The 18,789-nt window shown below is 40.6% G+C and overlaps 1 protein-coding gene across 16 annotated transcripts in view; it reads left to right on the top strand.

Moving 5' to 3' along the window:
* dmd (dystrophin) overlaps positions 1-18,789 on the top strand; it is a 1,983,813-nt gene that overhangs the window by 784,894 nt on the left and 1,180,130 nt on the right. For all 16 annotated transcript variants that reach the window (XM_072585000.1, XM_072584994.1, XM_072584999.1 and 13 more), the window contains 3 exons: positions 4,819-4,920; positions 8,175-8,282; positions 17,488-17,667. In XM_072585000.1, coding sequence (XP_072441101.1) covers positions 4,819-4,920; positions 8,175-8,282; positions 17,488-17,667 — 390 coding nt within the window. The remainder of the gene's footprint in view (positions 1-4,818; positions 4,921-8,174; positions 8,283-17,487; positions 17,668-18,789) is intronic.

An 18,789-nucleotide genomic window follows, 5' to 3' on the forward strand; every position in this document is an offset into this window, starting at 1 on the left:
AGTCATCAACCTTACTTTACTGTTTTTTCATCAGTTCTGCCTCTTATAAATTTGGAGGAATGCACAAAGGTACATGTGCGAATTTGCAGTGTGCAGATTGTATCAAGGAGGGGTATTTCTCCATCTCTAAGACTATGCAGTCACACAAGTTAACATCAAGTGTTTAATTCTTGTTGGAATTTCTTTTCTAATGTATACTCCAGGTCGTCCATTGGTGAAGGAAGTATCCAAGGACAGTCTTGACTTGAGATAGATTTATCCACAGAGTGAAACATTTAAGACATATCTCTTGACTCCACTTCACTTCACTATTTAAGTTGTCCTTTTATAACATGCGTTTCGTCAATGCAATTTGGCTGTAAAATGACTGGTGAATTGGGGAATGATTTTTTAAAAATGTGAACTCCTGTTTCCATACCCATGATTTTAAAGGCATTGAACCGTCAGAGGAGCTTCCAGCAATCAAAGAACATTGTGTCACTCTTGCAAAGCAAGTTGAATTTGAACAAGTGGAGGCTGAGGAAGTAGAGGATCTGCTTGAGCCCCATTGTGAAGACCTCCCCACAGCTGATCTCCAACAACTTATTGCTGCAGGGGAAACTGAAGCTGGAGATGAAGACAATGAAGTCCTGGATGCAGCATCACGAGAGCTTTCTACCTCTCTTTTGTCTTCTGTCCTGAGGGGGGGTTGAGAAACAGTTGCAGCTCTTAGAAGACAATGCAGAACACAGCAGGCTAGCAGTTCATGGGATAAAGTCTTACGTAGCACCCTATGATCAACTTCTTCATGTCAGAAGAAAGATAGCAATGCAGTAAAATCAAGATACCTTTTTTAAGCCAACCCCCAAGAAACAGTCTGAGGACAATGAACCACAGTGATCCACTTCCGGACTAAATATTTTCTTTTGTCATAACCTTGCACCCAGAGCTGCATCTGAAAGTAATGTCTGTGTTGATGATGATCCTCAGCTCCTGTTTTAATACATATCTCAACTGCAAGTCAGCAAACTCTGAAGCCCCTTATCGTGTTAAATTTACTGTATTATTTCATTAAAGTGTATGATTTTAACATTTACTTAGACTGTGCTGTAGTTTATGTTAGGCGAACTATTATTTTTGTTTCAATTTTTACTGTTATTTTTGGTGGTTTACCCTAACCCTGTTTTTTTTTCCCATCGACCCATTATTTGTATTGCATGAGGTCGCATGAAAACTCAATTACCATGTTATAACAGAACAGACTAGTGATAGGAAGTTTCTCTGTATACTTGCTCAAGGAGCTGGCCAATCAATGCCATCCTGTATATGCTTACATTGACTTGATAGGATTAACATCTAGTGGCTCCTAGGGTAGAGTGGTAGTGTCCATACCTTTGAGCCAAAAGGCCTGGGTTAAAGCCTTATTTGTTCCAGTGGTGCCCCGTCACATATCTGAACAGATTGTTTTTAAAAGAAATTCACCAGGAGAGAGTGTGTAGTGCAGTGATAGTGTCCCCACCTCTAGGTCCGGGTTCAAGTCCCACCTGCTTCAGATGTGTGTCACAAGTATTTCCTGAACAGGTTTATTAAAAAATATCTACATGTGGGATCAACTTATAGGAAGCACTGACAATACTGAACCAGAGAGAAGTCCCACACGGAAAAGAAAAATTTCAACATCACACTTCATGGATAAAAATCAGAAATGTATGCTGGACGATCTTTGTATGGTGTGTGTTCACACCTATCCCCGCCCAGTAACTCCATAATGGCAGCTTTAGATGAAACAATGCTTCTATGTGCTGTTCTGTATAGTCATTGCCAATCTCACCACCCCCACTGTCATTGGAAGCTACAGCTAAGAGCTTCTGGTTGACATGCTTACATCTGATCCTTGATTGTCTATTTTATTCCAGATCAGCACACTATCTGATTGTCTGTGGCCCAAGTCCCTTTGATATTATTTTGTATTATTTAGTTTTTCCAATGTAATGTGCATGATTAGCAAAAGCAGTGTATCTCCAGAAGGTTTCAAGTTCTTATATGTCATTTGGTGCCATTTCACTGTAAGCTAGTCTTGCATTTGACAGCGAGTGCGAACACACCTATGCAAGTGTCGGTTGTTGGTATGAAAAGCTGACAGTTTGTAAGTACTGGGTCACTGTGGAGAGCAATTTTCCATATTCCCACTGGCTGCTGAGTGCTAAACATCAGACAGGTGATTGTGCGCAAATTCCGTAGAGTACAGAGAGAACTGCAAGGTATTCTAAGGTGACCTTCAGAAGGAATAGATTGTGTTGAACTGTCCTGATTTTGATCAGGAAATCTTGATTAAAGCAGCATGATTTAGTAATTGATGAGAGTCTGTGAAGTACTGACATTGGCATGTATGTGTTCCAGGAATTGAACCTGGAGAATTCTTCATTTGTATAGCTGACTCCCGTAACAGACAATGCTGTGTAATCCACAAAGACTTACAGAAGGCTACAAAATGCTGGAAATATGGACATCTAGTTACATCTATAGGGAGGGAAATAAAATTAATATACAGGGCTTTTCTGAGAGCTTTGGGACACCAATCGGAACCAAATGTGTTTCTGAGCGCACATTTGCCAGATAGCAGGCTGGTGGTGGTATTTTGCTGAGGTTTACCATTCTAATCAGCTACCTCTGAGTTCCTGTCCATGTACCTGGTAGTCATTCCACAGAATTGTTATTTGAGGAGCATGGGGTTGGGGGTGTGGCACTCTGCTTCAGGCTATATACTGGCAAGCATTCGTTGGCCCCAAATCTGGCTTGTAATTATGCAAATATTCTGCATGCTGTTTCACATCAAGTAGCTGATCTCCATGTCAGGCCACCCTGGGAAAACCTCTTTTTCATCAACCTGAGTCAATATCTTGATTTGTATATACCTGCGCTTTCCATTACTTATTATTTGCAGATGTGTATTAGTGTCTCAAATACAGCTTATACTCTAAAATACTTATGCCTTTGACCCCTCAAAGCTGTTGTAATATCATGTCAGTACTGATGAGGCATTCACATTATTGTCCACCTTGTGGTGTTATTTCATTTGCTAAAGAGGAACCTTTGTTCAGCAAAATAAAAAAAAGCAGCCTAAAAATGTAAATATATGAAATGTAAATTTTGAGTTGGTTTCTTAACAACATTTTTATGATGGATTATCAATATTTGATTAGTAAAACATTCCCAGAGAATTAGACTCGTGAGCAATGAAGTTCCATTTTGTTCTTTAAAAAAAATAACAATCTCGAAGAATGGAGAATTGTTAACAACTAAAGGAAACAATAGTGTTTAGCCAAAGGTCCTCATGATCTTTGCTTTTCCCTTTGTGATTACACTGTACATCAAACTGCTGTAATCCTTCTAGGACCTGTTCAGTGCTTCAAAAACAGTTGTATCACTAACAAAGTTATAATATTTCTCTATTTTTCTTAGTTTATAAACCAGAGCAAAGATCTGCCATTCTACCCAAGATCAGGGTGTATGCATATTCGACCAGTCTCTTATAGTAGTTGGGGACTGGGAGTAGGTGGGTAGTTTGGTGCCAGAACATCTTTGAGATCCCCACTGATGACCTGAGAAGTGCCAGTGAAAGATATCTCTGGTTGGTGTCAGTTCTCCTTTTCACACATTAAGATTATGAAAGGATTGGACACTCTGGAGACAGGAAACATGTTTCCGCTGATGGGTGAGTGCCGAACCAGAGGACACAGCTTAAAAATACGGGGTAGACCATTTAGGACAGAGATGAGGAGAAACTTCTTCACCCAGAGAGTGGTGGTTGTGTGGAATGCTCTGCCCCAGAGGGCAGTAGAGGCCCAGTCTCTGGATTCATTTAAGAAAGAGTTAGATAGATATCTCAAGGATTGTGGAATCAAGGGTTATGGAGATAAGACAGGAACAGGATACTGATTAAGGATGATCAGCCATGATCACATTGAATGGTGGGGCAGGCTCGAAGGGCAGAATGGCCTACTCCTACACCTACTGTCTATTGTCTGTTGTCACTGGCATGGTTGGAAAACATGGGTTGTAGTCACACAACTCCTTTGGAGGAATTCTTTTCAAACTATATATTAAAAGTCTGTCTTCAAGGTTCATCCCTCAATTCTGGCCCAAATGCCAGAACCCTAGCCCTTCCATCACCACACATTGTGGCTGATTTAGAATCATGGAGTCACACAACATAGAAACAGACCCTCCAGTTCAACTCGTCTATGCTGACCAGGTTTCTTAAACTGGACCTGTCTCATTTGCCTATGTTTGGCCTATATTCCTTTCCTATTCATGTGTCTGTGCAAAGGTCTTTTAAATATTATAATTGTCCTTGCATCTACAATTTACCCTGGCAGTTCATTCCATATATGTACCACCACCTGTCTGGAAAAAAGTTGCTACTCAGGTCCCATTTTAAACTTTCCCCTCTCAACTTAAACCTGTGCCCTCCAGTTTTGGATTGACTGAAACATTCTTCAACTGTGAAGATTATAGTAATCTCCTTACTGCAGACTTTCCCCTACTCTTGAAGAATCTCATTTAAGGTGAGGCAGAACTGCTTCCCAAGCAAAGCAGTTGAAAACTCTCATGTATACTGAGACCAGGAGTCCCCAGATGAATGCAGTGCTTTCGTCTGTTCTGGTGACTATGGTCAGTGTTAGGGTTGACCCCACAAATCAATACAGCAAATCTAAAGCCTTAGTGACCGACATAATGGAACTTAATATAAAGTGGAATCTCTTGACTTGGGAAAGTACCTTAACTTTGAAATATTCTTCTTTAATCAATGCCTTTAATAATCTGTTTGTGTTGCAGATTCTTGGAGAGAGATGGGCAGCTATATGCAAATGGACCGAAGAGCGTTGGGTATTATTGCAAGAGATACTTTTTAAATGGCAGTACTTCACTGAAGAACAGGTAGCTCACACTACCAATTACCTTGCTAGTGTTCAGACTTAGATCACATTGAAGTTAATTCTTGGTAAGAAAATCTCATTTCAGTGCCTTGAAGTAACCAATGTTTTCATATTGGCTGTGGTCAATCTTAACACCTTGCTTAGAGCTGTCACTATAAAGCTCTTTTTATGTCAACCAAGCCATTGATGGTCTTATCAAAGCTAAATTAACTTCAAAGCAGCAAAATAAGACTTTTAAGAAAGGAGGGAGGCAGAAGTAAGGAAATTATAGGTCAGTTAACCTGACCTTGGTCATCATTAAGATTTTAGTGTCCATTATTAAGGATGAAACTTCGAAGTATTTCAAAGTGTATGTAAAATAGGGCAGAGCCTGCACACCCCCTTCAAGTGGAGAGGATCATGCTGACTGAATCTGTTAAAATTTTCTGAGGTAATGAAGTTACACAAAGGAGAACCAGTGGACATTATAGAGATGTGCAGCACAGAAACAGAACCTTCAGTCCACTTTGTCCATGCCAACCAGATATCCAAACTTAATCTAGTCCCATTTGCCAGCACTTGGTCCATATCCCTATAAGCCCTTCGAATTCACGCACCCATCCAGATGCCTTTTAAATGTTGTAATTGTACCACTTCCTTTGGCATCTCATGCCACCACCCTCTATGTGAAAAAGTCGCCCCTTAGGTCTCTTTAAGTTTATGCCTGTCAGGATATTGTTGATGCTGTTGTATGTTTCCTAAAGAATCCATTAGATACTACCTGCAAAACTAATGTCATTTACAAGATACCATGCATGAACTGTAAAAAAAACACTACACCAGACAAACCAGCAGGAAACTTGCCACCATGACACATGAACACTAACTAGCCACCAAAAGACACCATCCACTATTACTAGTTTCTGCACATACAGACAAAGACGGACACCACTTTGACTGGGACAACATACACATCCTAGGATAGGCAAAACAAAGACACACATGAGAATTCTTAGAGGCATGGCATTCTAACCAGAAATCCATCAATAAACACATCGATTTAGATCCCATCTAACTTCCCTTGAAAAAAAAACGGAAATGACATCACCCACCTTAAGGAGTCAAGTCTGATAATTAGAGAGGTGGGGCATACCACCAGTGCCCCATCAGAGACTCTCACTGATGATGTTACATAGTATGGCAATGTCTGAAAACAAACTTTCAAGCTCAGCAAGCTAATTTAGATACATATCCAATTTGGATTTGCAGAAGGCCTTTGACAAAGTGCATCACATGAGGCTGCTGAATAAGATAAGAATCCAGGGAGTTAGGGGTAAGCTACTGGCATGGATAAGGTTTGGCTGACTAGCAGATGGCAGAGATTTGGGATAAAGGGGTATTTTTTGGAATGGCAGCTAATGATCTGTGGAATTCTGCACGGATCAGTGTTGAGACCACAACTATTCACTTGATACATTTATGATCTGGGTGCAGGAACTGAGAACTTTGTCTTTAGGTTTGAAGATCACACTAAGATAGGTAGAGGGACAGGCAATGTTGAGGAAGCAGGGAGGCTGCAAAACTATTTGGATAGGCTAGTAAGTGGCAGATGGAATGTGCAAATGTGTGACGTTATGTACTTTGGTAGGAAGAACGGAAATGTGAACTGTGTTCTGAGGAAATACTTCAGAAATCTGAAGCACAAAGGGCCTTAGGAGGCCGAGTACAGGATTCTTGTAAGGTTAACATGCAGGCTGATTGGCATTCATTTCAAGGGGGCGAGAACACAAGAGCAAAAATGTACTGTTGAGGCTGTATAAAGTTCTGGTAAGACTGCATTTGGAATAGTATGAGCAGTTTTGAGCCCCCAGTCTAAGGACGGATGTGCTGACATTGGAGGGGATGCAATGGAGGTTGACAAGAATGATCCAGGGGATGAGGAGCTTGTCATATGACGAGTGGTTGAGTTGAGAAGGATGAGGGGAAATCTAATTGAAACTTAGAAAATACTGAGAGGCCTGGACAGAGTGGACATGGAGATGTTTCCATGAATAGGAGAATCAATGACCCAAGGGCGCAGCTTCAGAGTGAAGAGACAATCCTTTAGAACTGAGGTGAGGAGGAATTTCTTCAGCCAGAGTGTGGTGAATCTATGGAACTCATTGCTGCAGAAGGCTGTACAACCAAGTCATTGAATGTGTTTAATACAGAGGTATACGAGTTCTTGATTAATAAGGTGATTAAGGGTTACAGGGAGAAGGCAGAAGATTGGGGTTGAGAAACATATCAGCTTTGATCGATTGGGATCGAATGGCCTTATTCTGCTCCTATAAATCTTATGACCCTTAAGAATCTATTTTCTGTAAGGCTTTATTAAAGTAAATTTAATACACTTTTAAGTCACCCCAAAAACCATGACTCGTGGATTGGATTTTCAGTGGTATCCCATTATGGAACACTGTCGTTTTTTTCTTTTCACCTTGGTAACACTCTATAGCATTAATAAACACCAGTGGCAGAAAAGGGAAAAAATGCTGCACAGCTAAAACTGGCAGTTTGTTTTCATAGTCCTGTCAGTTTGGCATTGATAAAGCTATAAATTTACAGCATTAGGGATAATACTCAATCCTTCTGTCCTGTGCCAGATCTGTATTTTCACCGCTTTCTTGAGGAGATGGTTAAAACTAAATGGAGTATTTACAGGATTGTGATTAAATTTTCCAGACGATGGCTGAAGAATGAAAACTGATGAGTAACAAGCCACAGTTAAATTCTTTGAACCCAGCGCTGCTTAACCCATACACAGTATAGAGCATATTAGGAGTCATAGACGTTCAGTCTGCAGGTGATGCTTGTGTATGATCTCTCAGAAACTGAGCTCCTTCATTGAAATGTATGAGAAAATGGCCTTTTACGGAACATCCAGGAGACTGAATTCCTTTCCAATGGGTTTCCATAGCAAAACACCTTATCCGATCATTGACTATGATCAATGGCTAGAGATTTGCATCATTCAAAACGCGAACACTTTTCCACATATAGAGATCTCAGACCTATTGACCTTCTCAGAGGCCTGGAATTGGAGTTGAAAGCAAGTCATTCCTGGTTTTGAAGGACTATTTCAGTCGAAAGATATTGCTACAACAATTGTTGGCCTGATCTGGTTTCTGCATGGTTTGAGAAGCAAGTCTAACTTAAAAATTGTTCTTGCTTGTGTTCTCATCACCTCAATTTGAAAAGCAAGGTCTTTAACATAAACCTTCTGATTTGTTTTAGTCCCTGTTTGATGCATGGTTGATGGAGAAAGAGGAATCGGTGGAAAAGATTCAGACAACTGGTTTCAAAGACCAGAATGAGATGGTTGCTAATTTGCGAAAGTTAGCGGTAAGTGGAATAGCTTTTCAAAGTGGTCTCTTAATAATATGATCAGATAATAAATATCCTGTAAGTTGGTAGCCTTGTAATGAATACTCCAGTTTGATGATTTGGGTAAGGCAAACTCATATCACTAAATGCCCTTAGCCAATGTTAAATTACACATTATCAAATTAATTTCTCAGTATTTCTTCTTTTATTGTTTTTGTACTTTGAAAATAATATAACTATTCAATTTTTTTTTTAAAATGAGGATAGACTGAAGAAAGCTGGGCACAGAGTGATTTGCAGGACCTGGTGTAAATCACAAAAGTTCCACAGGTGGTAGGAAAGTTAATTAAATGTTGGCCTTTATTTCAAAGGGAATAGAGTATAAAAATAGGAAGTTCTAGCTTAAACTATACAAGGCATTATTCACACCATCCCTGGAATACTGCAAACCGTCTTGGTCCCTTTATATTAAAATAAAGTTACATCGGCATTGGAGGTCATCCAGATAATATTCACTTGGTTGATTCTGAATAGGAAGGGATTTTCTTATGATGAGAGTTTGAGTAAGTTGGACTTGTACTTATTGGAATTGAGAAGAATGAGAAGATACTTTGCTGAAACACAAACTTCTTGCCAGGCTGGAAAGTATCGATGATGAGAAGTTGATCCCCCAGTGGGAGAGCTTAGAACCAGAGTAAAGAATCACCTGCATAAATCAGAGATTAGGAGAAATTTCTTCTCTGATCACAACAAATATGTGTAACTCTTTCCAGTAGAGAACTATCAAGGTTGGGTTCTTAAGAATGTCCAAGACAGAAACAGATCTTTAATCAACGAGGGATCTAGGGTTACAGGATAAGGCAGGACAATGGTTTTGAGGATTATCAGGTCAGCCATGATCTCATTGAACAGACGAAATTGGCTGAATGGACTACTTCTAGGTCTGATAGATTTGTGGTCTTATGGTCAGTTACTCATTTTCTATTTATTTTCTTTCATCCATCACAGCTGGATCTTTTGTACCTAAGCAGCCTTTGTCCTGTTGGCAGACCCTGGCGCTAGTGTTCTTTGTTTGGGAATGAGTAACTCCATTTGACTGTCCCAAACCCACTTGTTTCAGAATAAAAACATCTTTTCTTCTTCTCAGCTCTCGAAGGGAACACAAACTAACCTTATGATAAATCCCTGCTTTGATCTACGATCTACACTGCAAAATACAAACCAACAAGTGGCATTGTTGTTTTAATTTAAATGCAAGATTCAATCCATCTGATGAAACCATCGGAAGCCTGCTTGACGTAAACAAAGCTAAACTGTCCTTATAACAGTAAAAAAAAAATCACTTTTAGTACCAGTTTTCTGCAGGGATTTATAAAATAAATATGTTTTTTTCATTCTTTTAAGCCATTCCAATAAAAAAAAACTAGTGCTTCCAAATAAGCCTGATGGACTATAACCTGTGTGATTTTTAACTTTGTACACCTCAGTCCAACACCGGCGTCTCCAAACCAATCAAAGTATAACTGTCAAAGACTAAACATCATTGACTCATCAAAACTGGTCCTTACAAAACTAATTCAGCCAGTATGATGTTTAAAAGCATTCAAAATCCTTGTTTTCATGATTGTATTTGTACTGTACTGCAATTTTCCAAATATATTTTCATTTTTAGTGAATTTTGACCACAGTTTATTTGGCAGTATTTTCCAAAGTCATGATCTTTACCAGAATGAAAACAAGGGCATGACGCCACCACCTGCAAGTTGCTTTCCATGTCACAGACTATTTTGGCTTGAAACTATATCATTGTTCCTTTACAGTTGCTTAGTGAACGTGTTTTAACTCCTTAATATCACTGTGGATGTACTGACAGCACATGGATCAGCAGGAGATCAAAAAGGCAGTTTGCCCCCTCCATTAGACCATAAGACATAGGAGCAAAATTAGGCCATTCAGCCCATCTGTTCCATCACTCAATCATGGCTGCTAAGTTTCTCAACCCCATTCTTCCACTTTCTCTCCCCATAACCCTTGATAATCAAGAACATATCTATCTCAGTCATAAATATAGAACATAGAACAATACAGCACAGAACAGGCCCTTCGGCCCACAATGTTGTGCTGAACATTTGTCCGAGCTTAAGCACCTATCCATGTACCTATCTAATTGCCACTTAAAGGTCACCAATGAATCTGACTCTGCCACTCCCACAGGCAGCGCATTCCATGCCCCCACCACTCTCTGGGTAAAGAACCGACCCCTGACATCCCCCCTATACCTTCCACCCTTCACCTTAAATTTATGTCCCCTTGTAATACTCTGTTGTACCCTAGGAAAAAGTCTCTGACTGTCTACTCTATCTATTCCCCTGATCATCTTATAAACCTCTATCAAGTCACCACTCATCCTTCGCCGTTCCAATGAGAAAAGGCCTAGCACACTCAACCTATCCTCATACGACCTATTCTCCATTCCAGGCAACATGCTGGTAAATCTCCTCTGCACCCTCTCCAAAGCTTCTGCATCTTTCCTAAAGTGAGGCGACCAGAACTGCACATAGTACTCCAAATGTGGCCTGACCAAGGTCCTGTACAGCTGCAACATCCCGACTCTTGAATTCAATCCCTCTGCTAATGAACGCTAATACACCATAGGCTTTCTTACAAGCTCTATCCACCTGAGTGGCAACTTGCAAAGAGCTATGAACATAGACCCCAAGATCCATCTGCTCCTCCACCTTACTAAGAACCCTACCGTTAACGCTGTATTCCGCATTCTTATTTGTCCTTCCAAAATGGACAACCTCACACTTGACAGGGCTGAACTCCATCTGCCACTCCTCAGCCCAGCTCTGCATCATACCTAAGTCCCTTTGCAGCCGACAACAGCCCTCCTCACTATCCACAACTCCACCAATCTTCGTATCATCTGCAAATTTACTGACCCACCCTTCAACTCCCTCTTTCAAGTCATTAATAAAAATTATAAACAGCAGAGGACCCAGAACTGATCCCTGTGGAACTCCACTTGTAACTGGGCTCCAGGCTGAATATTTAACATCTACCACCACTCTCTGACTTTGACCGGTTAGCCAGTTCTCTATCCAACTGGTCAAATTTCCCACTATCCCATGCCTCCTGACTTTCCGCATAAGCCTACCATGGGGAACCTTATCAAATGCCTTACTAAAATCCATGTACACTACATTCACTGCTCTACCCTCATCCACATGCTTGGTCACCTCCTCAAGGAATTCAATAAGACTTGTAAGGCAAGACCTACCCCTCACAAATCCGTGCTGGCTGTCCCTAATCAAGCAGTGTCTTTCCAGATACTCATAAATCCTATCCCTCAGTACCCTTTCCATTACTTTGCCTACCACCGAAGTAAGACTAACTGGCCTGTAATTCCTGGGGTTATCGCTATTCCCTTTTTTGTTCAGGGGCACAACATTCGCCACTCTCCAGTCCCCTGGAACCACCCCCGTTGACAGTGAAGACGAAAAGATCATTGCCAACAGCTCTGCAATTTCCTCTCTTGCTTCCCACATAATCCTAGGATATATCCCGTCAGGCCCGGGGGACTTGTCTATCCTCAAGCTTTTTTCAAAATGCCCAACACATCTTCCTTCCTAACAAGTATCTCCTCTAGCTTACCATTCCTTTTCATACTCTCCTCTTCAACAATATGGTCCCTCTCATTTGTAAATACTGAAGAAAAGTACTCATTCAAGACCTCTCCTATCTCTTCTGACTCAATTCACAGTCTCCCATTACTGTCCTTGATCGGACCTACCCTCGTTCTCGTCATTCTCATGTTTCTCACATACGCATAAAAGGTCTTGGGGTTATCCTTGATCCTACCCGCCAAAGATTTTTCATGCCCTCTCTTAGCTCTCCTAATCCCTTTCTTCAGCTCCCTCCTGGCTATCCTGTATCCCTCCAATGCTCTGTCTGGACCTTGTTTCCTCAGCCTTATGTAAGCCTCCTTCTTCCTCTTCACTAGATATTCAACCTCCCTCATCAACCAAGGTTCCCTCACACAACCATCTCTTTCCTGCCTGACAGGTACATACATATCATGGACACGTCATATCTGTTCCTTGAAAAAGTTCCACATTTCAATGACATCCTTCCCTGACAGCCTATGCTGCCAACTTATGCTCCTCAGATCCTGTCTTACAGCATCGTATTTACCCTTCCCCCAATTGTAAAACCTACCCTGTTGCATGCACCTATCTCTCTCCATAACCAAGGTGAAAGTCACAGAATTGTGGTCACCATCACCAAAATGTTCACCCACTAACAAGCCCATCACTTGTCCCGGTTCGTTACCGAGTAACAAATCCAATATGGCCTCCCCTCTGGTCGGACATTCTACATACTGAATTAGAAAAGCTTCCTGGACACACTGCACAAACACTGCCTCGTCCAATCTACTTGATCTAAAGAGCTTCCAATCAATATTTGGGAAGTTGAAATCGCCCATGACTACTACCCTGTGGCTTCTGCACCTTTCCAAAATCTGTTTCCCAGTCTGTTTCTCCACATCTCTGCTGCTATTGGGGGCCTATAGTAAACACCCAACAAGGTGACTGCTCCTTTCCTATTTCTGACTTCAGCCCACACTACCTCCAAAGGCAGATCCCCCTTGAACCGCCTTTCTGCAGCTGTTATACTGTTTCTAATTAGCAACGCCACACCCCCTCCTTTTTCACCACCCTCCCTAATCTTACTGAAACATCTGTAACCAGGAACCTCCAACAACCATTCCTGTCCCTCATCTATCCACGTTTCTATGATGGCCACAACATCGTAGTCCCAAGTACCAATCCATGCCTTAAGTTCACCCACCTTATTTCTGATACTCCTTGCATTGGAGTATACACACTTGGCTCCATCTCTGTGTCTGCAAGTATTCCCTGTCAGTGCTACCTTCTCCACAGCCTCCCTACATTCTTGGACATCCTGAAAAAACAGCTAACCTACTTGCTGGACTACAAGTCTGGATCCCATCCCCCTGCCAAATTAGTTTAAACCCCCTGAAGAGTGCTAGCAAACGTACCTCCCAGGATATTGGTGCCCTTCTGGTTCAGGTGCAACCCGTCCAATAACCTGGACTCCACAATATTCTCAATGACCTGGACTCCACAGCTTTCTGTGGCAATGAATTCCACAGATTCACCACTCTATAACTGAAGAAATTTCTCCTTATGCTCACATCTCATAAAAACATGGAGCCTTACAGCACAAAAATAGACACTTTGGTCCAATTTGTCCATGCCAATCAGCTTTTCCAAACCAAACGAAACCAAACCAGTCCCATTTGCCTATGTTTGACCCACATCTCTTTAAACATTTTCTGTTCATGTACCTGTCCAAATGCCTTTTAAATGTTGTGACTGTTCATGCATTTACCATTTACTCATTCCATATATGACCCACCCACTGTGTGGAAAAAGTTGTCCTTAAGGTCCTTCCTTTTAAATCCTTCTTCTCTCACCTTAAAGTTCTTCTAAATAATAAAGTTCTTCTAATTATTTCTAAATAATCTGGTTGCCAATTATCAAGATTTTATTATTTCACATTTCTTAATTCAAGTTCCTTCCACCCTCCCAAGCAAAAGTCTATGGTCTTCATTCCTAATTTGTACCATAAGACTTGAAATATTTTCTCCATGCCATTTCTCCATGCCATTTCCAGTACATATATTCTTTTTGAAGCATGTGTGAAGCATTAATTGAAATGGTATGCTGTTGTTTGAAGGGGTATCAGAGGCTGGAATCATGGGGACAGGGAGCAGAGGAGTCAGAAATAGGGCCATGCAGGAAGCTCTTGGTAGTCGCTAAGTCCAGCCATCTTGATCATAGACACATCACTGCAGGTTGAGGGATTCTGTCACAATTGGTTCATCAGTTGAGTCACATGACTGTTCCTTATTTGTCCAACCTGGAGTTGATGTTATTGTAGCACGCATAGCATGGTGCCCTTAAGTGATGATGGGAGGGTTCGGTTTGGTCCTTCCCATTCAGAATCTAATTTGAGCAATGTTAGAATGGTAGCAGGAATTTGGTTTATCACCATCCTATCCAATTAAATTCACTTTGCACCTTCAGGCTTGCTGTCTCTGGACCTGGAGCATCACATTGTGTCCGACATCTCTCTCAAATCCTGTTTCGTTCTATTAACCACAATTTTATGCATCGTGACTTGTACCCTGGTTAAACAGGAGTTTCACTTTCATTGTGGGTCTCATATGTCAGACTTTATCAAGAGAATTGCTAGTATCTACTTCATTGATCACATCTTCCCAAAGTGTGAGGAAGTTTGCCAAGCAAAGTAACTTTCCTTTTGAGTCCTAGCTGTCCTGTTCTCCCAAGTCTAGTACCAAAGAAGAAACTTTTGTGTCTTGCAACCAGGGAAGGCACGATATAGTTTGTGAAGAGCTAGTCTTGCTGTTAATTCTGATGATATTAAATTTGGTGTAGAAGTGAAGTGCATTGGTGTGGGCCCTTTTTGTTAGGCTTGTTGCTTCACTCAGTTAAAAAGTATGTGGGTCACAATATTTCAGTGTGTGTGCTCAGGACAAAAGAGTATCTGAGTTCTTGGAGAATAACAGCATATCTCCTTAACCAATGAGATTTAAAGATTGAGAGAGAAACAGAGTAACGACTGACAAATAGGGTTAAAACATCACCTCCACTTACATTCAGTGTGGAGGTAATAAACAGGAAGAAGAGATTATGTTGAGAGAGGGGATCTACAGAATGGGAAAATAGTGTTTTCCCTACTTTTACAATAGTTCACACTTCTTGTTATATTGAGAGGAAGTCGATTCGCAGTTTGTGATGAGTTTATTGGGAATATGTAATGACTTTGTGAAGGGAGGGAAAGGAGTGATGTTGTTTTTGCAAAGCTGATGACGGAACAGTGCTAATCTGCTGGCAGCTTGTGTTGATTTGCAATTCATGGCACTGCTTCCTTGTTTCAGGGTGATGGATGAGCTGTTCATTAGTAAAGACGCGTAATTGCTTTTATCTGCAAATTCTGAAAGTGTAATGAAACTAGGGATCATCATTGACTTCCTGGGAAACCTTTGAATTAGCAATGGAAAGTTCTGTCCTGAATAAAATGATATGGACCACCTTAATGGACTGCTCTTCCTTCATGAGGAGGACAGGTCCATTCCATAGGCAGTACCCTTCCCTACAGATGGGACTGGGAAACGGATCCCAAGTCCATCACAGGTGGAATTGAGCTCCATGTTGGCATGAAATTGGTCCACATCGTCTGTCCCACTAAATGAGCTAACCAGACCCCAAGGTGCCTGGGTGGCTGCAGCAATACTTTTCATATTGTGACCATACTCACTCTGCTTCATCGTGTTTTAGACATACTTGGCCATCAAATCCAACAGTGGGACTTGAAAACTAGGCTTCTGGCTCATTGCACCACAGAACATCCCTGACTGACAATGGGACTCAGCAACACACCAACATTTCAGCCTTTATGGATGCTAACGAGTAGAAGACGTTGATTATATATTAATTGAATTTAATTGCAAGTAAACTTTGGAATTACTTGAATCTCTCTAACTCGTGAAACCGTCAGAAGTCACATGACACCAGGAGCATTTGACTTCGTCTGAGGAAGGAGCAATGCTCTGAAAACTCATGATCTCAAATAAATCTGTTGGATTATAACCTGGTGCCGTATGACTTTTTCCTTTGTTCACCCCAGCCCAACACCGACATCTCCACCTCATAGTGCAACTGTGATCTTGGGATTTAGGAGGTGTATGCCCTAACAAAACATGGAATTGTACAAAGATTGGGTTCAGTTCTCTCAGCTGACTGGTTTCCCTGAGAGGAGATTTTAAGAGAATATGTCGTGAATACTTTACACTGAATGGATTTTGCTCTTCTCAGAATATCGCACAAGCTGCAACTACTTCATCTAAATTGGGAACAATGGATTTTTTTTTTGTGGGATGATAAAAATGAATGGCCGTGGTGAAATCTAGATTTAATATTTATTGCTGTCAGGATGAACATTTTCCCTTCTAAAATTCTCAGTTTGAAATGCACAATACTAAACTAGGGAAGGGGAGAGTGATCCATATTCCCACTTTTTGTGAAGAAGTACTTTCAGATATGACACCTAGTCAAGCTTTAATTTTAAGGTTTGTATCCCCCATTGAAAGAAATAATTTCTCTCTTGCTAGCCTGTCAAATCATGTCATTATTTAAACACTGCCATTACGTTATTTATTAACTTGTTATATTTGTGGAAGTGCAAGCCAAGTCTATGGAACCTTTATAACAGAACACTTTTAGTGACAATTTATCCTGACGAATCGTGCTGCATCCCTTTCAAGTTCAATGCATTCTTCCAGAACTAAATATAATAGCCAACTAGGCTCTAACTAGCTTATAACAATATCAAAACTTCCACCCTTTTTTCACCTTCACCCCGAGAGATGAAGGGTTGGATTTCACTATCCTTTCAGTTCTTTAATCATTATATTTGTTTTGTACCTGATCATGGGTCTAACACCGAGCTTACAAATTCCTTGATTATGGAGGGGAAAAGTGTACCCGGGCTCCTGTCTCAAAGATATCTTGTGACTGTTTTGCCAAAGAGTGTTCGTTGTGTGGCTGTCAGATGAAGAGATTTGTCTGTGATGGTTTTCCATGGTTGAATACATCACTGACATCCTGCTTGAAGAACAAAACAAAAAAACACTGGCGATGCTTTGCAGATCAGACAGAAGTTTTGGAAAAAAACAGCTAGAGTTAACACTCCAGGTCGGTGGCCTTTCATCAGATCTGTAAAATGATACAGGTGCAATAAGCTTTAAGCATGTCGAGGAGATAAAATGGAAAGATCAAAGGATCAATGATTGCTTAAAAACAGGAGTGAAAAGTGTTTAGTCTCTTAAATAGAGGTGTTTATCAAAATCAGAATCCAGTGTATATGTAGTTTTCCTGATATGGATGAGACTGTTCATACTTCAGGTCCAGTGACCCTTCCTCAGACTCTGGACTCCCTCAGGAGTTCCAGCAATTACCACGTTTTGTTTCTGATTTACAGCATCCACTGTAAGTTCTTTTGGTTTTCATTAAAGAAATGAAATGTGTTCCGCTATACATCGGATATTGTGTGTACGATGATGCATACTTTTGTTGATTGCCCTTTTTGTTCTCAACTTCCTAATGAACAGGTTCTGAAAGGAGAGCTGGAGTTGAAACGACAGATCATGGATAAACTTTGTGCCCTCAGTCAGGATCTCCTTGCGACATTGAAAAATAAGGTTGTAGCTCAGAAGTTACAGGCACGGCTTGAGGAATTTGCTCAACGTTGGGATGATCTTGTCCAAAAACTGGAGAACAACTCCAAACAGGTATGTGACTGTCTGCTCAAGGTAAATACTAAGTCAATGGTATTCAGTCTCTTGTCAGCTTAGTTGGTGAGTCCTGTTAATCAACTCGATACATGCACCTTTTATTGTCATTCAGTCAACTTAGATCAAAAACTAATGGGAGGCTTATCCATCCTAATTAAGCGTTTAGGTAGTTATGTTATTTCTACTTTGCTAATTAAGCTTGCCAGTGGATATTAATGCTTCATAATGGCCTTGGCGGTCTGAAGCGATCTCCCAATCTCATGATCCTCAAGGTGAAGCCCAGTGCGGCCTGAAGCCAGGACTTGGTGTGGACTGGAAGCTAGGTGCCAATGTGATCTCTTGTTCTGAGCTTATATTTCTGTAATGCTAGACATTTTGTTTCTCTAATGTTTAAGATCTTGTAACTAAAAAAGTTGTGCTTAGGTACCATTGTACCTAAGATGGCACTGTTAGTGGCAGTGAATAAACGTTGCACATGTATTCATCGAGTACACATGACAATAAAGGCTAATTCTTAATTAATCCTTAATTCTTCTTAACTTTAGATTTGACTTTAGATCTTTTAGTTTCATTAATAACAATGATATATGTTGACCAATTTTGTTACTGTGAGAAACATTTTATTCACGCTGTTAGTTAAAGCAAACCAGATCTACTGTATGTGGATTAGTTTTGAGTTAAGTGAATTTTGTGGTGCTTCAGCAAAGTCCTGGAACCAAGTGTCATTCCTGAGTAAGTTGAAATGAAGTTGTTAACTCACAGCTGAATCCTCTTTGTGAGCACAAGTGACTGCAATTCCCTATTCGATATCAATTACAGATAATTATTTGCAGGAGTTTTCTCTGTGCTTAGTAGAACTTCCACTGCACCTTCAAAATAGTAGATGGGAAAAAGAGAGATGCACAGAAGTTTCAAGTAAACAGAAGAAGGGAAATACTGGGAGGGGGCAGAACATCAAAAGTGTTGGTTGATTACAAACACAAATAAGACATGTTCAAGGCTGTGTTTGTTTGGTTTTCAATTAATAATGGCATCAAAGGTTGTGGGAATTTTAAGACAAGAAATTGGAGTTAAGGTTACGATCACGTCACTCACAATCTTATTGAGTGAAAGAACAGG

The sequence above is a fragment of the Chiloscyllium punctatum genome, chromosome 15 (assembly GCF_047496795.1).
Source record: "Chiloscyllium punctatum isolate Juve2018m chromosome 15, sChiPun1.3, whole genome shotgun sequence".
Lineage (NCBI taxonomy): Eukaryota > Metazoa > Chordata > Chondrichthyes > Orectolobiformes > Hemiscylliidae > Chiloscyllium > Chiloscyllium punctatum.